Here is a 23,523-nt window from a genome sequence, read left to right as displayed (position 1 = left end):
AGAAAAAAGTCTGAGTATGAAAAGAAACTGGCTCTACAAGAATTCTATCAATATGCTGCAAGTAAAAGAAAGGATGAATAGGAAAGAATAACTCTTCTAAATACAGATGGTATGAGGGTGACAGATACAGAAGAGGTTGTTCAACTAATGAGCGAACATTTTTCTTGAACAAGTATGATGGTTAGTGCAAATAGTATGCGTCCTCCCTCGATGAGTCCCGGATCCCTGAAGGTCTCTCTTAATAATAATAATATTTTTTGTTTTTAGAAAGATATGTGGAAGTAAGTAAAAATCAAATATTAATGAAAGGAACTTGTTTTTTTCAAGAAAAATAAAAAACTTTTTCAATGTTCATTTTAACACTCGGGTGCTCGCATCTGATCTGACAGATACATACAAAATGTTTAATATAAATATTCTTACACGATTCAGTGTACACAGCCTGGAGGTGATGAGTAGCTGTGCATTCATGTTACGAGTGATGATATTCTGCACTTTTTTTTGCTGTCAGTTTGGTTTAACACGTTATGTAAAGGTTTGTGATATTTGACAGTAAATTTTATCTGAGAGATACTGCGACCTCTGATGTCAGTATAGTTTTTTTTTTTTTTTATTCTTTGTTCAATAATTTCTAGGTTGTAACTGAAACCATCACGTATTACTGAAATAGAGAGCCAAAGGCTTATTTTTTATCATACAAATCCTCTAGGAGATGTGCTTTATATTTATGGAAAATACTGAGGACAGTGCTCTGGAGCTTGCTCCACCTTTACTACGAGGTGCCCATAAGGTACCAATGTTTGCGTCCGATGAAACTTTAAGTTTCTATATTTTTAGCACGAAACTCTTGAAATAATGTTGGATTCAATATTTATCATACATATGTCTATATGTCCTCTAGGAGATGTGCTTTACATTTATGGAAAATACTAAGGAAAGTGGTCTGGTGCTTGCTCCACCTTAATTAAATTAATAAAGAATTATTAATTTATTATTAATTACGAGTTGCCCATAAAGCAATACTTATACTTGCATCTGCCAAAACTTTTAGTTGCTATATATTCGGCACAAAACTCTTGTAGTTTCTATATTTGGCTATGAAATAATGTTGGATTCAATATTCACTTAATTTGTACCATCATGTATTATATTTGCAGTGTTTTTTCTTTATGTTTTTTTTGCATTTTAGCACATACTAGTAATGAATGTATCTCTCAGATATACCACATCGTATGCTTGCAAAATTACCATTGCGAGCTCCCGAGCGTTAAATATGGACATAGACTATTCCATTTATTATAAAATTCAATCATGGAAAAACCCTTAACATGTGGGAAAATTAATACTGAATACTTGCTGAATTTTCAGCTATATTTCTTAGCCATTGTCAGTACACAGAGATGAAAAAGAGATAAACAAATTAGAACGACACTTAAAATGTAAGTGTGAGACAATATATACTATTTACTGCAGGAGGATAACACCATCTACAACTATTAGAATTCAAATAAATAAATAAATAAATAAATTTAAATAATTATTAATTCAAGAAACAGGAACGAGGTGTGTGGCTTAGGATGACTTTGCAAAATGGTGAAAGTTTAAGAGAGTCATTCTTGTTGAGATTCTGTCTGTGGATATAAACTTCACAACTTTCTTTGTATAATCATTCAATTAGAAAATAACTTTGTGCAAGACTTTAGTTTTATTCCAGTGAATTCTATGTTTAGTGGAGAAAGCATGTTGGTTGGCTAAACCAGCTTTCTCAGACTATGGAAGTACACTGGTTTCCATAAATTAAGGAACAAAGAGAAAAATTGCATAACTCAGAGGGAAAAGGGAGAAAACATATGAAAGATAGGAACATTATGTAAAAAATCTTGGATGGATGCACTAACCTGTACGTGCTTCCTAGCAGAGCCATGAATGCTACAACTTATAAAGACAATGTCTGGGCCCCCATTAAGTTCATCCAGGTGTGATAGGGGACACATTTATCCTACAAGATGATAATGCCTCCTCATCTAGTGAAGCTTGTGAAATCAATAACTTCAGATATTGGTCCATGACTACTGTATGTACAGACTGGCAAGCCAGGTCATCTGACCTTAATTCTACTGAGCATCTGAGATGATCCAGTTAGATGTGCTGCTGCTCTCCAACCCCCACTAAAACCCTGAGGGACTTAGGAGAACTTTGCAGGAGCAATGGTTGTTATTGCCAACTGAACTCCTGGACACTATTATAAACAATATGAAACAAAATTGTAAGCACTGTACTGCTGTGCGGGGTGACCACATTCCTTTGAAGTACTCTGACAATTTTTGTTGGTGTTTCTTTCTTATCTGTCATCACACTGCTTTTCACCAAATTGCATAAAAATTCATCCTACAGTTTTTGAGTTATTGTGATTTTCTCTTTGTTCTTTAATTTATAGAAACCAATGTAGAATATAACCTTGATGTTCTTCAAGATGAATCTAATTGAATGATCCATCTTCCCAAAGCCACCATGTGAAAAAAGGATTCTGTAAACTCCAGGATGAGAAAGAGTTTATTTTTAAGAAAGTCTAAAAAGGAATTTAATTTTTGAACTAGATAGAAATATACTTGTAAGTCAATTTGGTGAAGAAGTCTCCAATTCCCTCCAACACTCCCTTTACATATGGAATAGAAATTCTATACGTTTCTTCAAAAGGAGTATTGGGAGGAAGGCCATAATTATTAATAATTTTATTATTTTGGTATTATAAAATGGTAATGCTACTGTGGTCCTCAAATATACAGTGAATGCAATGGAAAAATTAATATCTAGCTTAAAGACCATATTACTCATATTTAAACACTGACCCTGTCAACTACCAGAAAAAAATATGAAAACAATTATTTAAAAATATTACTTCCTAGATTTTATATATATATATATATATATATATATATATATATATATACACACACACACATGTAATTAATTTTATAACTTGGGGATACTGTATATTAGGGTTACTAAGTAATTTTATAAGCTTGGTTATTTAACTCCTAATCCCAAGTATGCAAACTTAATTGTTTGCATACTTGGGATTAGGAGTTAAATAACCAAGATTGACAAATTACTTGGTAATCCTAATATACACACACACACACACACACACACACACACACACACACACACACACACACACACACACACACACATATATATTATAATTAATCCCAGTTAATTATATTATATTATATATAATTATATTATAATTATATATAATAACATTAATTATAATATATATATATTATAATTAATGTTATTATATATAAATTATTATATATAATTTATATATAATAACATATATAAGTATATTATAATTATTCCCAGTTTTCATTACATGAAAACTGGGAATAATATTAATATAAAAAGAAAGATACACAATAAAACAGATAAAATCACTAGTTTTGTAGGATCATTAAATTAAGTGATCGTGGGATCACTATATATATATATATATATTTTTTTTTTTTTTTTTTTTTTTTTTTCAGAATTCATTTTTACTCGATTGGAATATTATTCAAAAAACTTTAATGACTGTTACCGAGAGATAAAAAGATGACATGGTTTATTTTAAAAGATACTACCAGTTAACAAGTTTTGTTGAACAACTCAAGCTCGCATTTTGTTTTCAACACGCTACTGTCTTTTTGTACTTGTTCTGTTATTACAATTTTAAGTCTCTGTAATTCTTTACATATTTCTTTGATTGTGATACCTGAAGATGTTGATCTATTCAACAAAACTTGTTAACTAGTAGTATCTTTTAAAATAAACCAAGTCATCTTTTAATCTCTCAGTAACTGTCATTAAAATTTTTTGAATATTAAACAAAACATCTTTTATAGTAATATTACTCCCAATTTTCATATATTTATAGTGTTTGATATATTTCCTGATATTCTGTTGGAATACTATCATATTAAACTGATGCAGTAAAATGATGCAAAAATCTTGCAAGAATAATGGAACAGCAATAAAAAGGAATGTTAGTGAAACTATGAACAAGGAAACAAGCTCCAATTAAAGAATCATGCCAATTCAGAAACTAATGAGGACATTGAGAATGCATTAACTTTAGAAATATTAAGATTAAAACAAATTATTATGTGGATGATGAGGAAATTGGAAAAAGTTGACAAGTGATTAGAGAGGCAATAGAAGGACAAGAAGGGTAAACAACAAAAGAAGAATCAAATAAGGACTTCATCAGGTAAGTTACTATGTAATGATAATCAGGTAGGAAAAATCGAATATAAAAAGAACATTATATTGCATAGAGATTCAATTATAAAACTCACTTTTATGATGAGATTTCAAAGTGCTAAAATCAAAAATTTAAAAGAAAAGAAAATGGATAGTAGTTCTAGTAGGAACAAACAATTTGTCTGGTGATAAATACAATATGAGAGAGGATACAAGAAGACTTTAGGAAGAAGCAAGAGTGGGAAAGGGAAAATAAATTACCTAGTATATGTAGTCAAGGCTTGTGTAACTCTGTGGAAATGGCATTTGCATCTACAGCACTAGGCCACCTAAAGAAAGAATATGTTAAGTTCGATTCTAATCACTGACTTGAGAAACTTTTTCTAAGCCTTTCTTTGACCGATTCCTGAGTTGGTTGATCTCTAACATGGGCAAGTGGGTTTTTTTCTCACAGGGACTAGAGTTTTTCATCCTGTAAACTCAAGAAAATCAACCACAAGTTTTATGCTATTTCAGACAATAATATATGGTGTTAGGTGCCACAAGATAGTGGCAGTTGTCTGCCATATTCTCTTCACCAAATGCCACTTAAAATCACTGATAGTTTAGGCCAGCTGTCTTTGATTGTCTATGGATGGAGAGTGATTGCCTCTCTCAGTCTCCAAAAGTTAGATAGGTCTAAAACGGTCTCACCTACTCTCTTTGTAGAATAAAAGATGTCAGCAGATTTTTTCATGCCATAATAAAATAGCTAGACATGATAACAGAGAGTAAAGAAGTACTATGATAGCAAATGATTCAATTCGAAAATATGAAGGAAAAAGAAATTTATATAATCAGAATAGCCTGTACTTGAGCATGTACATAACTTACGAGAGAGGTTTATTTTGTTTATTTGTCTATAAACATAATAACATAATATACATTTTGTTGTGACGTGTTCTCTTCATGTTCGAATCCGCCATCTTGTTATAAATCACTCTTATCAATGAAACAACTAATTGCAAATTGATCGCTGATCCAAAAGTAGGGAAATTTATATTTACACTGCGCCACCCTATTTTCAGATTAGTCTATATAAAATAGTGGGATCAATTCTTAATTAGTTAGCAGTCTCCTCATTTATATAGGCCGAATTATTTAATTTTCACACGGGGCTCCCGCAAGATTCAAATATTTATGAACGGTGCAATAAAAAGGAACTCAGGCAAACACAATATTTAAATTAACAAACAAAACATTTAATATATGGTTATATAACAAATACATGAATTCCACTTCTAAATATGACAACTCAGTCAAGTTAGTACATCAGGTCAAGTCATTCATATTAATTCAATCTTCCAAACTTTCACATACAAATTCACAGTTTCAGAATCACAAAGTTTCTTTACTCAATTTATTACAATAGAATTTCTTATTTAATCAATTTCCATGCATCTCTCAGCTACACTCTATGATTAACTCATAACAGGCACTAATCACGGTAGATATCATTTCAGTGTAACTATATTTTCAACTCTCAGCCTCGATGATATGCTACAGTTAATGTTAGAAACAGCGCAACGGAACTAATACTCAAATCTTCATACACCAAAATAAACTAATATGACTGTCCTTACCAGAAATAATCTTCAGTACTTCCAATATTTTGTGAGCACACTTTCAAATTATATTTATTACACTTGCGAAACACATTTATAAGAATTCTCCAAGGTTATAACTAAAACATTATTAATCGCGCTTTATAACTCCAGACAACAACTATAGGGTACATTAATCATTCTTGTTTATCACTCTTCAACTAGTTAAACTCCGTACAATTCCTTTTATGGTAGTATAGAAATAAGTCGTAATTCTAGACTGACTGGATTTATTCAGAATTCTTCATTGAATGTCCAGTTCTCTAATTATCCGATTACGGCATTAATTTCCTTTTATTACCACTGCTGATTTTGCTTTCAGCCAACTATAAGATTCACTTCATCTTTGCTCACTTACTGTTTCCATGAATTTCTGCCCTTGAGAACTTTTATTTACCTTCACCTCTCTTGCTTGTACCCTTCCTTCTTCCCGCTTCAAAATCCAAAACTCCTCTACTTCTTTTTTATCGTTTTTTCTTTTTCCTCCAGTTATCGAAGCTCACGCTCTGTTCCACTCGCGCTCTCTTACTTCATGCGTTTCCATGACAACCAATAAACGTAAACATTTGCATTAACGTTACATAATGCTATACCACTACATTGAGTTAATGAAAAACAATAAATAAAATGTTAGAGTTACTTAATCAACTCTTTCATTCCGTTTATAAATAATAATAATAAAATTTACGTTACAACATATATATAAGCTACGTTAAATTATACACATATAATTGTTCAATTAAATAATAGTTGATTAAATTCAGAATCAATACATAAATAATAATTCTTAAATAAAAGAATAATAAACAACTTTTATACAAGTTATGATTAATATATGATATACAATGTTAAATGTGAATGAAAAACAAAATATACAGAATAATTTCATTCACAGTTTAACAAGAGGTTTATTTTGTTTATTTGTCTATAAACATAATAACATAATATACATTTTAAAGTACATTATGTTATTATGTTTATAGACAAATGCCAGGAGTAAAGGTTGAGTTTCTTGCATTAGTAAATACACTGTAGCTTCAGATTATTAGCATTAGTGAGCAGTTTATTATTCCTGACTAAGGGAATACACTTACTATTATTTCATATCACAAAGATCTTTCATTCTTCCTTTGGTCACAAAAGAAAAAAAAATCAACTACAGATAAATATGCTATTCCATCTATATCTTATCACTATCCACATGTATCCAACTTTAAATAATTTCTGCAAAAATCCATCAGTCTTTCTCCTTCTATATTTTTTCCAATCATATCAATGCATGTCCAACATATCTGGAATATTAAATTTGTTATTATCAACCTATGCATTAAAATATCACTCATAATATATATGAATGGCAGGTTCTCTATGTAAAGATTTTCTGTTCCAATAGCTCTTTATTATCAGGTCTATGTAGTGCTTCCTGCAGACAGGAAAACAAATTAGAAATTGAGCATATCTCAATTCTCCTACAGGAAGAATTGAGAATAATTCTTTAATCAGTAATAATCCTTTCCCTGGGAACAACAAATTTCATACTGTTTATAACGTGGATCACAGCTGTTCAAAAATAGTCCACATCCATTTGAAAAATTTACTCCTTGCCTTTCTGACTTTTATTAATCTTATTCTACTCCTTAACATCCAGTTCCATATATAGAATATTTCATAGCAGATATTCCATTGGAGATTCCTTATCAGAAGGTCACTTCTTAACATAAAATGACATTAAGTTTGTAAAGAAGGAAGTGCAATGCATCAAGAGAATAGCATTCTGATACTTTTTAGTCTGATTAAATGCATCATTATAGATACAGTTCATGCTGATATATTTATATAATACATATCAGGTGGCATGAACTATATCTATAATGATGCATTCATTGAATAATGGAATTAAAATTTAGTTTAAGTAATTTAATAATGTTGTTAAACTGACAGTTAATCTTAAACCATATCTGACAGATTAATAACAAGTATATTTACAAATGTTTCCAATTACCATCATAAAGTTTGTTTAGATAGCTGGTCATAAAGTATTTAATTAGTAGTAAGTTATGATTATTTATAACTAAAGTAATTAATTCCAAAAATTCAAACATAGCTCATTCTTACTTTTAAATAATGATAAGAGATGTATGCAGAATTCCTTGATATGATTAACAAAACACACATACAAAGAAGAATATTCATTAAAATGCTATGAAGGAGGGGGAAAAAGAAACATAATAAATGGATATATAATTATGTGTCTACAAACTCACTTCAGCATTTAAAGTAGCTTCTTTTTCTGATGCAGTAAGCAAATCTTTTCTCAATATTGCAGCAGATGTATCAGCTGAAGAGATTCTCACTTCTATTTCTCTATTGTTTCTCAATTCTCTTGAAAGGAAAAGCTTTTGCTCTTCTATTTTTTCATGGATGGTTACTTCTTCTCCTTTCAATGAATCCAGTTCCTGAAAAAAAAATGAAAAAAAAAAAAAACAGTAACATCCACATTTTTTATTATTGTTATTAATGTAAAAAATAACAACCGCCAAAAAAATTTCAACTTTTGAATACTAGGAAGAAGGAAAAAAAAGTATCTGAATCCACAGATCAGCAAAAGCCCACTAGAACTTTCATAAATATATCAATGATATTAAAATGCTTAGGTTTCACCAAGTTTTACAATTATATTGACTAGTAGCAATGAACAATAAACAAACAGCAGTTACCCAGAGAAATAATTTATTGCATATACCTAGTAGTCCACTCTTGATCCCTGAACATTACTCAGACTCGTTGAGGCATGGATACTATGCAGCATCAAAGTATTCCAGAGGAACATGGCTGGTATAGACTCAAATGCATCTCACAGCTACCACAGACTGAACTGCAATAAATCCCTTTTACAAACAGCATATTCTACCTTATCTCACAGATGCTAAACTGGATTGAAGACAGAGTGACTGAGTATGGTGGTCACTCTCATACTCCTGGAACCACCACTCCCAAATTATCTGTGCTTTTGTAGTATTGTGCACCATCCTGCTAGAAGTAACCATTACCAGATAAACTGTGAATATAAAGTGATGTAAACAACATGGTCAACATTCAAAGAGACTGTGGCAAACAAATATCACTCCCCTGGTACCAGGAAACCTAATACATCCACTTTCACTATAAAGAACTTGTAGAGGACAACAGGAATATTTTGTGATAGTAAGAAGTTTACCACAAGCAAATTTTCTTTAGCAAAGCATTGTGTCTGTGGGACTTTGGTCAGGCCTTTCTGATAGTTTGTTATAAATGTATATGCTATATATCATGAGCGTCAACTGCATAAGTCTAGTAAATATTATGTCACTACAATGCCATCAACTGCACAATGAGGGTGGCAGGGTTTTTTGCCTCCCAAAAACTTGAGATTTTCATCCTGCAATGCAGGCAAACTGGCCAGAAGTAAATAAGTAATTTACAGACATAACACACTGGTTTCATAGCCTTAGCTGCTTTAGCTGTAAATCCCAAACAAACAAACAAAGCAACTGCATAAATGCTACCACCTCGCATGATAGACTCCTTAATTGATTCTGCTATTGTCATCCTCCTGGCCCTCTTGCCAGGGTAGAACAACTATAAGTTGAAGTAGACAAACTAGACAACCTATTTCCCACTAATCAAGTGTCCATTGTCAGGGTTCCTGTTTTTGCTCAACAGAATGGACCTTATGAGGCTGACTGCTGTTATACCCCATCCATGATAGGATCCAATGCACATGCTTAGGTCACTAATAGTAGTAGTAGTACAGTGTTTCCAGATTATCTGACCCTATGCCTGCCCACAATAGTAATGTACAAAGGTTTGCAACATTTTGTGGACTGCTGTTCACAAAATGTTGTAACATGTTGCAAAATATATTTGTGGACAGATAAATAAATAAATCTTATTTATTTCTGGATAAAGTCAGTAAATTTTGTTACTTTTTATTCCTAGCTTTTACAGAATATTTATGCAAGGCTGATGAGCACAATTTTTTTTTCTATTCATTATGCCAGTAGTCTATTTTTATATTTCTTTTACTGTGATTTTGTTTGTTTACATCTATTTTCTTTCATTCCTGGTTTGTGTCAGATGTATTGTGTAGTGAACATTGTTTTTTCCTTTCAAGTCAATCTCATGTACCTCATTGTAAATGAGGGATGCATTGCTGCAACAGTGATTGTTGCAGCAATGCATTGATATTTTGATTGTTATCAAGTTATCAGTTCCAATAATGGAGCTGACAAAATCAGTACGTATCCTATATAAGACATATCACCATGAGGGCTGCTCCTTATCACCAAATCAGTTGACTTATAAAGCTAAACAATAAATATGACAGATCATATTTTATTGTTTTTTCTGCAGTTTTTCCTTACACATCCATCAAAAAGCTTAATTAATACCATCATTCAAAATAAAATGAAATAAATAAAAATCTCACCTTTACCTTCCAAGACCAAACACTGAACTAAAACATGTCTAAAAATGAGCAATTAAATTTCTGTTAACAGAAGAATAGAATGAAAGAGTAATAGAATAAATTCTACAATATTTCTTAAATCTACACTATAAAAATATCGATACATAGTTTATATTTGCGTTTCTTGATGCTTACCATTTAGCAATTATTTCAGCATTTGACTGAAATTTATTTAATCTAGAATATTCTTTATTTTCAGTTTTCATATCAGTCATCTTTATTATCTGTAAAAGGAATTAAAGATCCCAAAGGCAACTTTTAAACTGAAAATAAGTATATTCCAATGTCTGGAATGATTACCTTGAAATGTTGCTAAATGAAACAAGCAGTAACAGCATGGTGCTAAAAAACACTCAACAGAAATGCATTCAGAAATATATATCAATACTTGAAATATAAAAAGCCATCAAAAAGCAAAAATGCACAAAGGCAGCTAAAGTAAATGATATTTGACCAAAAATGCTCAAATATGCAAGTATAAAAGTTTTGCATTGGCTTGTGTAGCAATAATCAGAAGGACTGGTCACCAAGTGATTGGAGTAGAGTTCTCATACTATCCATCTATAAAAAACGAAATAAATCAGAATGCAAAATTATATAGGAATTTCTCTGCATAATGTTCCTGGATATTTATGCAAGTGCACTTGAGAAAATGTTAAGAAAAATTGTGGAAGGGAAGCCTGGAAAAAGAACAAGCTGGGTTCAGGTCAAATAGAGGTTGTAAAGATCAGATTTTCATCACTTTAATCATCACTTTAAGATAATTATGAAAATTATTGGCAAAAATTATGAAAAAAATAGAAGCTTGTTGCTACCTGTAAACCCATCAACCAAATTCATACCCTGCTACCTTCTCCAAAAGACAAACTCTCACCAATGAGCTACCTGGTGAATACAAAGTACCATGCAAATTGTCTTACTATGGACAAACAGGAAGATCTCTCTATAAATGCATATCTGAACATCAAGACTACACCCAGCTTATCAATCCTCACAAATCTGGCTTGGCACAACATGGAATTGAAAAAAATAAGTCACAGGATCCAATGGGAAAACACTAAGCTGCTACATAGATCCATATATAAACATAATGCCTATACAAAGAAAGTGCTGAAGCTCTACTTCATCGACCTACCTTCAATTGTAACAACTGCCCCACTATTCCAAAAGTGTGAGAATCTATTATCGTTAACTGTATTAAATAAATGTTTAATCTCTCATATCTTATTTTTAACTAATCTATTTTAATTTATTTTTAGAACAATAGTTTTAACTCATGAACATGTGACTATATATGTAGAAGGATTCCAATTTAACATATGCACTCTACTGTTTCTTTATTGCTGTTTGCTGTTTGTACTGATGATATCTTAATAAATTTAATTTTTACTGTGGTACACATGTGATTCTATAGTTATGGATACTCCACAGATCTCATTACACAAGAAAGCTGCAGTTATATGATGTAAATGGGACATTACATTGGACAATAAATAGTCTATATCTGAGTTGTAGTCAGCAGTTAGAACTGAAGGTGGTAGAAGAAGATGGTTTGATGTTAAACCAGCTGTGAGACAAGGGTGCACATTACCTCCACTATTATTCATCATTTATATGGATCACATTATGAAGAAAAATGGTGTAAACCTGATATCAAAATTGGAGATGTTAATCTTAGCTCTTTACTGCAGATGATATTCCACTTCTAAATAAATCCAATACAAATCTGCAGGATTCCCTGACTAAATTGAATAAATGCCATGACAAATTTGGTATGAAAAACCAACAATAAAAAGAAAAAGACAATGAAAATAATCAGAAACAAACAACTGCATCCTGAATGGAAAACCCATAAAACAGGTAAAACACTTCTGAAAAGCAAAAAAATTTAAGCAAAATTTTTAGTAAAGATGGAAATTAAATATGGAAGTAAACAACAGCATTAGCAAAGCTGGTATGGTAGGAAGTCAACTGAATAAATTTTTATGGAATAAGAAACAAATTAGTCAAAGCACTAAACTAGCTGTATACAAGACAGTGTTCAAACCAATTTTAACTTATGGATCTGAGAGCTTGGTTAGAAGGGAAAGGCTTGATTAAAGACTGGAGGTCATAGATATGAGAGTTCTGAGATAAATTAGAAGAGCGAACAGATAGCATTAATGGCAGTATCATATACAAAATGAGGATATTAGGAAAAATTGATGTTGTTAAGATTCAAGGAATGTGTTAGCAAAGCTAATTTTAGAATAATTTTTGCTAATCATCCTCTCTCATTCTGTTTAAATGACCATGGTCATTTAAACAGAATGAGAGAGGATGATTAGCAAAAACAAGTGTTTTTTGCCAGAATGATGAGAAAAAGAGATAGATCAATGCTCGAGAGATTGGTACAATAAGATAATGCTTTAGAAAATCTTATGATCTGATAATATTGGAGTCTTGACAGATATCAAGTTAATTTGGAGGAAAATTGTTGATAACAAGTTAGTAATGAGCAAATTTTTTTATATAGTATTATTACTGGAATAAGCACATTCATTCCATAATCTACTTACAAAAGCCACTGTCCCCATCCAAGTCCTGTTCTCAAGTGTATTATTAAAGCAAATCCAGGATAAAAATTTAGCATACTATCCATGGCTCATATCAAAAACTCAAGCTTTGCATGCCACCTAAAATACAGATCACAACAACTGTAAAAAAATCAACCAGATCCAGATTGTGAGAGCCAAATACAAAAAACTTGCCTCCTGCTCAAATTACAGTCAAGCCTTCTTGTCCTCCACTGTTTGGGGAACCTTCCTTATTTCCACTTCTCTCACATTCAGGGACACCATAATACCACCTAAAAATACAGAAGACTTCATGCCATCAGTCTTTCCTCCAATTCTTGTATAGATAACCAAGGTAAATCTCCTTCCATTATACCACAAATGAACTAATCCTTACAGGATTCCTCTAATTTTATGCCAGAAGTCTATCAGAAAGTCCCATATAGCTTTGATACTAATAAATCTCCTAGTCCAAATGGTATACTTCCAATTGTGCCAAAAACTTGTACTCCAAAATCGATCCCCCCCATCCTGTATCATCTATACAAGATGTCATGCTCCTCTGGCATCAACTCATGGAAGCATACTTTTATCCAATCTTGTCACTAAAAAGAGAGATAAGTCAGCTATTAAATTATCATCCCACTGCTCTCACCTCACCTCTCTTGAAATAATGGAAAATGTCATTAACCTTCATTAATTTTGAAGTTAACCATTAAAATATTTGACAACCAACATGTTCACTACCTGGGGGGGGGGGGTCTTGATATTTACAAGGTACCTGATTGAATCTGGCATCATATCCTTCTTACCAAGCAATCCCCTGTCTATCCCAATAACAGTGCTTTACAGCACAAACAATATCAAAGGAAAATAAATAATTTATTGAACTTACTAATATTTCACCGAATTTCCAACAAGCATCCTCAGAACACAAAAGTACAAATGTAGTTAATTAGATGTTGCAGAAACAAATTGTAACCGAAAAGGAACTAAAGTCCTGGGGACCAAATAAAAATGAAGTGAATCCAGAAAGTTATACAAAATGTGATCTTAGAATGATAGTCATCCAGATCTTTGACAAATTATGTAGTCAGATTTGTTGAGATTGGGAAATACTTCATAGCTGAAAACAGCCACTCAGACCAATAGTGACTTATATGCAGCATTTTCCTTCTTCTTCCATTTAATCCTGTGTAATAGTTCAGTATGTACAAGAGGATGAAGCTGATCCTTAAGAGATTGGGCAAAGGTTGTTAGTTGGATGTGTGTGTGGTTTGAATGTAGTATGGAATGTGGTATTTGTGAAGAACTTTACCTACCTTTTCAAAGTTACATTAATATAAAAGATGGAAAAAGCTTTCCTGTGATTTTGTTGTGTATTGGTTGCAGGACAGGGTGGGGGAGGAACGTAGCCAAAAAATTGTGAAGATACCTAAGTAGGAAGGGCTGTGTCATTTGAACAAACAGCTCTGGCTACGTGCATAAGTGTTTTGAGAATGCAATACTACTGGAATGAATGGTGGTGTGATTGCCCACGTAACTACCTTCCAGAGTATGTGTGCATGCATGTGTATATATGTGTTCAATAAATAGTTCATTATCCTTTTTCATTTATCATACAAAGACACAGCAACTAGGGATCAGCATCCATATACAGTTCGCTTAAAATCATTGAAATAAATTCTTATCCTCTTCTTTTTACCATTGTTACAGCCTTCTCTATATAATTTTTCCAAAAGATACCACCTCCAGCTCTTAAAGAAACACATCAACAGACTCCTTCATTCTCTCTAATCACCTATCCACACATACAATACTGTTAAAAGTTTTGTGATCTCTTATGTATTGGGTTGATATAAAAAATCTCAATGTTCATCCTTTCAACTATTATAACCAAAGGTTTGCATCCATAACAGGAAAGACAGCTTCAAAGCATTACATATCTGTCATCAACCTTAAGAAATTTCACTCGGTCATAAGCCATTCTCAGACACTGCCATACCCATGCCAGAGGCTTGATGGAGTAAAATAGCACTAAGAAAAGATATTCCTGTGACCTTTTGATCTTCCTGTCTTTACTATTTAATTCTTTCAAAATTTTGTTTCAGTCACAGATACATCTTCAGTAAATACAATATAACACTTGTAACACTCATGCAGAGGCAACACAGCAATTTAACAATATCTAGCAGTAGAAAGTCATACTGTCAGCCATATATAACCCTTATGTCCAGAGTAAGGAACTTTTTTATGGCACTTTGTATGTTATAAACAGCTATCCTCCCATACATAATAATTATTATTATTTTAATGCTGCATGCTCTTATCTTTAAAAATAATGCTGAATCTTATGATGATGATGGTCTGTGCATGCTTATAAAACTAAAATATTCATAACTAACAGAATATATATTTTTTCATTCAAATGAAATAATTTTATTGAAAAACTATGTTCAATATTCTTAAGTGCTACATTATTAATAAAAATGTTCACATCACATGCAGTGCATACCTTAGCAAAATTTTGCATTTCTTCATGTCTTTGTTGAATTGTAAAAAGAACTTTTTCCCAATCACTAATAATACTGTGTCTTTCCTTATGAGCTCTGCGAAAGTCTTCTTCAACACGATCCATTTCTGCCTGTATAAATAATTTTTACCTTAAGTAAATAATGTGGTAAAAAAAAAAGTACATGAGATCAATTTCTCATTAACCACGCTACCGGCCAAGACGTCTATAGACGTTCACTTTATCATGGATGCGAAGTGCTTATTAAAATTGTAATACCATTGTTATAACAATGAAATATATGATGGATACGAAGCATATGCGGATGCGTATTTGATCCATAACGGCCGGTAAGGTGGTTAATAGTCTCAGATGCAACATTATATCTTTGAAAGATCTAAGATATTGAAGAAGATGAAGAATTTTAAAGGGGAAAAAAAAAATAGAAACTGTAAAAATGACATAATCTTTGAAAGTCAACTGGTAAAACATGTTAAGTTTTACATTTTGGAAAATTATGGAGACAACTACCGTGTTTGAGTAAAACTTTAGTTTAATATAAACCAAAATCTACACTTAATATTTCAACCTTCATATCAAGGTCATCATCTGGAGCATATACACTATATACAGAGAAACAAGCTGCACTACAATCTACATGGTTTGCTAAAGTTACTGACCAACTGCTACTTTAGGCCAATAAGTGTTGTAACAGTTGGTCAGTAACTTTAGCAAACCATGTAGATTGTAGTGCAGCTTGTTTCTCTGTATATAGTGTATATGCTCCAGAAGATGACCTTGATATGAAGGTCGAAAAACGTCGAGTGTAGATTTTGATTTATATTAAACTAAAATTTTACTCAAACACGGTAGTTGTCTCCATAATTTTCCAAAATGTATTCTGATCACCGTGTAAGCCTAAAAGAAATGATACTAAGTTTTAAAAGTACCACATAAACAATTTAATAAATGTAAGAATATAAAATTACAACAGCCATACTATAATTCGATTTGACTAAATATCTGTATCGGTGGTTAAAAACTAGCTGGATGAGAATCAACATATGCTAGAGTAATGAAATGGTGAAACCGTGCAGGATGTTATACTGATATTAATATAAGCTGTTAACTGAGCAGCATGCATTCTTGAGATTATAAAACTGAGAGTATTAAACTCAACATTGAAACCATCACTGAGCAAGAAGCATTCCCACATGATAATGGATCTAACCTCTAAGGCATAAATATTGTATTTTCTTTCTCTGTGAACAGTCAGCTCAGTACAACCTATAAAAAACATCCCTCCTCCATGAGATTGGAGAAGGGATGTCTTTCAGGAAATAGTTCTCTCACACCATAGTAATTTTAAGTTAATTGTAAAGTATAACAGATAAAATTAATAACTTAAAGTTGTGTTGGTTTATTGGAGCATCTTGTACACCTCACCTCCTAACATTATTTCTCAATGATGAAATTTTATCTAAACAGAGACTGAAGACATTCTTGAGATGATCAAGATAGAGTGCCTGATTGCAGGTTCTAGGAGTAAACCTTGGAAGTCTAAAATGCATACAGAAATGATATTCTGGACACCACAATGTTGAGTGTGTGCTGAACTTCAGTGAAGTCCAGTCACAGTTACTGCAACCAGTCTGTTTACACCTTTATGTTGATGTGCCCATTAATAGCCCTAGTTATGTCTCCCATCCAACAAGTGTTAAACTATCACACTACAGGAGTGAAGATATAGGCAACAGTCAAGAAGTGGCTTCCATAACCCTAAAGAAAAAGACCAAATCCTTGTGGTATAACATCATTAGGTATCAGACTAATTCAGTGGTAATACCAACACTTTTCTTTTTAAAAGACTGAAGTGGCCAGAAACCACATTTAGACAACAGAGGAAAGACACAGTTTAAAGTTAAGTCAAACATCAAGGAGATCCAACATTTCTTTTGTTTTAGAGGATAGAGCTTTAAAATGGTTATTTTAAACCTGCTAGAACCTAATGGTAATGCTTTGGGAGGTTTCCAGGTCAGCTAGTGAATACCTTGCTGCCATGATTCCACCAGGTATGCCTCGTCAGAGTGGGCAGAGAGTACTGTAAGTCAGATGATATTCTCCATGCACATGGCTTAGTAAACAATTCAACATTGGATATTCCATGTCCTTTCCAATTTCAATTTATACAACTATGAAAAGTCATGCAAAAGAGAAGCAGATTATATGACAGGAAAAAAAGCACCCCCCCCCAAAAAAAAGCCTTTTAAATTCAGTTCATAAATATACATGGTCAACCTGATGATGACGAGTGTCTATGTAGATATCTTCCTGTTTTTTTTTTTCCCCACCCAATTACCAGGAGGTAATTTATTTCCTACATGCTCCATTAAATACAATACATAATATAAGAACATCAAGCTGCTAAATAACTGATTAACATTTATATTTAGATTTTTGTATCAATATTCATATTTACATTTGTATTTGTACATCTATATCAGTGATGGCAAACCTATGACACGCGCGTCATCACTGACACACCTTGGATGTTGAAAGATATTGGTATTCTGATGAAAAAACTGCGATAAATCATGTAAGATTGCTCTCAGTTAAGGCGAAGGTAGGTTTCGGTTCACTGAAAGAATTATATTTTATAGTTAGCCTATTTCTATTTTATTTTGTAACTAGCCAATAAATAACGAGTGTTTTAAGTTTACGTTTTCTTTCTTAATCATTAAAATTTCTGCATAGTCATATGATATTATAAAAACTTATAAAAATTATTATCAATATTATACGATACAAACTTATAAATACATGCTTTATATATTATAAACTTCATGCATGCATTCCAAGTCTCTCGACTGAGTAATACAAGTTCTAAAACCACTTTAACAGAAAATATAATTCGCAGCATTAAATATTGAATTTATCTGAGTAAATAATGAAAACATTTTTATAGTTGCAATAAATTCAATAAATTTTGTTAAATAATGCAAATAGTAACAACTTACGATGACATCACAACAAAACCTACTAAATAGCTGCTATTTAGTAGCATTATAGAGAGTAAAACGTAACAAGGTTGCTACGAACATACCAGTAATAAATCTGGCAACCCTGCTGAAAGAAGTAGTGGTAGTCTAGCATAGTCTGCCACATAAGTAATTTGAGTTGCTGGTGTATAATTCATTTCTAGTCATTGTTAGTTCTTATTAATTATTACTGCTTAATTACCGCCGTATATAATTGTGCTCTTTTTTAATATGTGAACCCTTATACAATGGCAGCTAGCACAAATAAAAAACAAAAATTATCACAGAAAGAAAGAAGAAAAAAAAAATCAGCTAATGCCTTTTTATTCCCGTATATAGGGAGTAAGCGAGGCTGTTTTTAGCCCTATCTAACTTTTGGAGACAGTGGGCAGAGATTGCTGGCCCAAAACTATCACTAATTAAGCAGCACACTGTGAAGGGAGATGGCTCAAGAAGTGCCACCATCTCGTAGACCCTAACACTCGTATTTAATGTCTGAAATAATGTGCATTGTAAAGTCAATTTTCTTGAGTTTATGGGACGAAAAACCCGAGTTTCCGGAAGAAAAAAACCTGCTTGATAGTGCCAGAGATCGACTAACTCGTCAGGAACTGGTCAAAAAAAGGCTTAGAAAAATTTCTTCTATTCGCCGACTAGATTCGAAACCAAGAAGTCTTCCTTCGTGCGGTCAAGCGCCGTGGTATGCAAACGCCACATCCACTGAGCTACAGAAAGGAAGTGGAAGAAATTTCCAAGATGCCTGGACTGAACAACACGGTGTTATTGATAGAGGCGATAAAGTTCTCTGTAAATTGTGTGGTAAGCTATCTGTGAGTAGAACTTGGAATGTAAGAAAACATTTTGAAACTAAGCACAAATGGCTCCTATAAAATATAATTTGAAGTGATGCTCTGAGATCAATGCTTTTGCAAATGTGTCTAGGTTTTCTTCATGATGAACTTAAAGTTACTGCATTGGTTTGACTTGTGTATATTCTGTTTAAGTTTTTTACTAATGATGAAACTTAATATGCGATGATCGGAACAACTTTCTTCTTCCTCACACCTCTGGAATAAAATAGCATCATTTGCTATTGTCAGGTCAATGAAGCTGCTGCTAGTATTTTCAAATGATGAGGTATTAGTTAGTGTCATCATTTAGTATGTATGCATGTGTAAGGATTTTGATGCTATAAACTCTTCTAGATTTATACCATACTGTTTGTGCTCTCATTAAACTAATAAACAGAATGGGCATTGCTACCTATTGCTAGAAGTAAACCATGACTGATAGTAAAATCCATGATAGTAAAACCCAATTTTACTAAGTTGAATTTTATGTTACTGTGATAGTCTAGATACATATTTGCAACAAAAGTTTCGATTCCACAGTATCTAATTTCAATAAGTATCAAGTTCTAGTTGCTGTACTAAGAAATTAATATTGCCTTGACTTCAGGGTTGACTATGAGTATTACAATTCTCATGGAAAAGCTTAGACGTTGGTTATGCATTTTTACTAAATAGCTTAAGAAAATTACAATGTATATCCTAGTATACGTTGTAATTTCCTTAAGCTATTTAGTAAAAAATAAATAAATAAATAAATAAATATGAGTATTACAGCTCACTTTCTTTCCGATCCTTCGGAAAATATTTTATAAGTAGTTGAAAAGCCACATATTTTGTTGGTCATGTTGTAAGGTTCTTGCATTAATGCTAATCCAATATTTCTTCTGTATATTTATTTATTTTCTTATACAGCAAAACCTACACAGTTTCCATAATAAAACACTCACACATGTGCCACAGTAAAATATATTTATTTTACAAATATTTCATCTTCCATATCATAAGACATCATCAGTGAGAGAGAAGAACAATGGTAAGAAATTCGAACAATAAAACAATACAGCACATGTGCCAAATTTAAATCCATCTGTAGCATGTTTGCTAAGTTAAAACTATTGGTCTAAAATGATAAATTAATTATTATGATACAAATATATTTAACATGATGAATATAACAATTTCCCGAACTTTTGGGATAGTAAGGCAATCATTATGATTAAGGTTTGAAATAGAAATTCTATGAAATAGAGCCTCAGTATTTCCTTTCAGTAGCCTTTCATATCTGTACATAGATCTGTGTAAAAGTTTAGTGTTTTCCCATTTAATCCTATGGTTTGCATTTTCACTTCCATGTTGAAGCAAGACCAATTTCTGCAGTTCGATGAGCCGGATGTGCTCTTGATGTTCCTATAGCATGACAGATTGCATGACCATAGGACTTGGTATACTCCAGGTAGCATGTTTGTGGAGAGTTTGTAAGACATCATCAGTGAGATGATGGCAATGTGTTGTAACAGATTATGAATTTGATTAATAGGGTTGAAGTTAGCAATAAGTTGGTATTTTTTTATCATCTTTGCAACCCGTTCAGAGATGACTTTGATGTAAGGCATAGGAGTCCTGTGTAGTTCTACTTTTGAAGCAGAGTTAACTATTTCTTTGTGTTGTTCTTGGGTTGAATCCATTTAGTGGAGCTGCCTTTTGTTTAATGGTTTCAAATTCCTGTTTGGAGCAGTCCTTCGGAAGAACAGATCCTGTGTGCTTCAGTCACTAAAGATTTTATGATGCCATATTTCTGAGATGGGTGGTATTCTGATGTACTGTGAATATAGCATTCTGTAAAGATCAGTTTTATAATGTACAGAATGAATTAGTTTTAAAATGTACAGAATGCAGTCCATCAGGGTTTCATTGAATATGAATATCAAGAAAGGAAATTCCACTTGGTGTTTCTTTTTCTAATGTGAATTTAAGTTGAGGTGTAGATTGTTAACTTTTTTGTAAAAAGAAATGGAGTTCTAGCTCTGTGTGATTCCATGGAAACTCTGCTGATCTTCTATACAAGAAAATAAATAAACGGAAGAAATACTGGATTAGTATTAATACAAGAACCTTACAAACTATGTGTTTAAAAATATGTGGCTTTTCAGATAATTATAAAATATTTTCCAAAGGATTGGAAAGAAAGCAAGATACAATACTTATGGTCAATCCTGAAGTCACAGCAATATTAATTTCTCTGTTTATGAATTCTGTTAATTTGTTAATTCTGTCTCCAATTATGTTACTCTGTGGGACAGTCTTTGCTTGGTGCCATGTTTTTACAGTCACTTTGATTTTGGCATGCTTATTATGATTTCAGCACTTTCTACTTAGAGCAGAACAGACAAGTGGTTTGTTTCCTACAGTCTTGTGTATGATGGTGGAACTTATTGCAATTCAAGTACCTCAGATAGTCTGCGCAATGGAAAATTTTCCACAGCATTTTAACACTGGTTTTCAGCAATTTTATCCACAACAATAGATCAACTACAATAATTATGTTCCTCTTGTTTGTTTTTTATTTGGCATATTAAATTTTTGTGTAATATTTGTATCAAGACAATTGCATTATTCATATAGATTTCAACTGGAATATCATATATAATTATCCTTGGAAGATATTTCTTACTGGGATTTGGTACTAGCATGACTTGGCATTCCTTAGCAATTTTGCTATTTCGTTATGCAGTAAGTCAATGTCTGTCTTTTCTTTCATTTAGATTAAGATCGCTCCATTATTAATACTTTTTATGTTCTTCTTGATCATCTTTAGATAGTTAAAACAATGTGAGAATAATCAATAGCATACTTGGTTTCTTGTTGAACAAAGACCAAATATATTTTTTATTATTATTATTATTATTATTATTGTTCCAGGCAACTCCAAGGAGTCGACAGACTCATCGAGGGAGGCCCTAACATCATGTCAAGAACAACTATTCGACATTCACACAGTTTCTATCATACCTTGCCTTGAACTCATTCACGGTTGTACCACCCACAACAGACTCTGGAAGCTTATTCCACTCATTCACCACTCTCCAAGTAAAAAACCTAGCTCTAATACCTTTGTCAACCACGCTCTTGCCCAGCTTCCATGCATGGCCCCTAGTCCTCCCACCACCAGTCATATTTTCAAAAATATCTTCCGGATCAATCTTATAGAAATCCTTCAGTAATTTGAATGTCTCAATCATATCATCCCTCCTTCGTCTATCGTCCAATCTCTGCAACCCACAAATCTTCAACCTATTCTCATAAGGTTCATTCCACAGACCTGCTATCATCTTGGTCACTCGTCTCGGGATCCTCTCCACTTCCTCCCCATCACGAAGAAACCCTGGTGCCCATAACTGGGTACAGTAGTCCAGATGGGGTCTTATCAAGGCTCGATACAGAGGAACAACAACTTGTTTGTCTCTGCATGTTAAAGTATTTTTCAGAAGCCAAGTGATTTGATGAGCTGATTTAGTCACTTTTGCAATGTGCCCCCTAAACTTCAATTCCCTATCCACCAACACTCCCAAATCCCTGGCCTCGTCAATCTTCTGGAGTACAGTTCCACCAATGTGATATACTGCTGCTATTCTTTTCAGCCCAAAGTGCATAACCTTACACTTTGCCACATTAAATTGACATCCGTTTTTCCTAGCCCAGTCCTCCAAACTATTCAAATCATCCTGTGCACTCACAATTGCTCTACCCAACTTTGCATCATCAGCAAACAAGTGAACACTTCCTCTCAAATCCTTTCCTATATCATTGATGAACAAATTGAAAAGCAGTGGTCCAAGAACAGAGCCCTGTGGCACACCACTAGTCACAAGCCATCTTTTAGACTCTACTCCTGAATAAACCACTCTCTGGTATATCTCCTTCAATCACCCTCCTATCCATCTCACCAACCCTATATCTATCCCCATCTGCTCCAGTTTACTGATTAGGGTTCCATGTAGTATCCTGTCAAAGGCCTTGGCAAGATCCGGTAGTATCACTGTAAACCCATTACCTCTATCCAGTTCAGCCGTCACTGTGTTATAAAACGTGAGCAAGTTACTGAGGCATGATCTACCCTTCACAAAACGATGTTGTCCCCCCATACAATATCCCATTTTCATCTATCCAATCCT

General features: G+C 32.8%; 1 protein-coding gene across 1 annotated transcript in view; it reads right to left on the bottom strand.

Annotated features, from left to right (window-relative positions):
* The window catches only part of LOC150094836 (coiled-coil domain-containing protein 39-like), a 350,814-nt gene that overhangs the window by 246,817 nt on the left and 80,474 nt on the right, over window positions 1–23,523 (bottom strand). The window contains exons 7-8 of the mRNA XM_090411364.1: window positions 15,466–15,594; window positions 8,153–8,344 (exon numbers count right to left, since the gene is read on the bottom strand). Coding sequence (XP_090267490.1) covers window positions 8,153–8,344; window positions 15,466–15,594 — 321 coding nt within the window. The remainder of the gene's footprint in view (window positions 1–8,152; window positions 8,345–15,465; window positions 15,595–23,523) is intronic.

The sequence above is a fragment of the Typopeltis vanoorti genome, chromosome 21 (genome assembly GCF_054136105.1).
Source record: "Typopeltis vanoorti isolate ZY-2024b chromosome 21, IOZ_Tvanoo_1.0, whole genome shotgun sequence".
In the NCBI taxonomy this organism is placed as follows: Eukaryota; Metazoa; Arthropoda; class Arachnida; order Uropygi; family Thelyphonidae; genus Typopeltis; species Typopeltis vanoorti.
The sequence above is the reverse complement of the archived record's forward strand: the minus strand, read 5'-3'. Positions and strand labels throughout refer to the sequence as shown.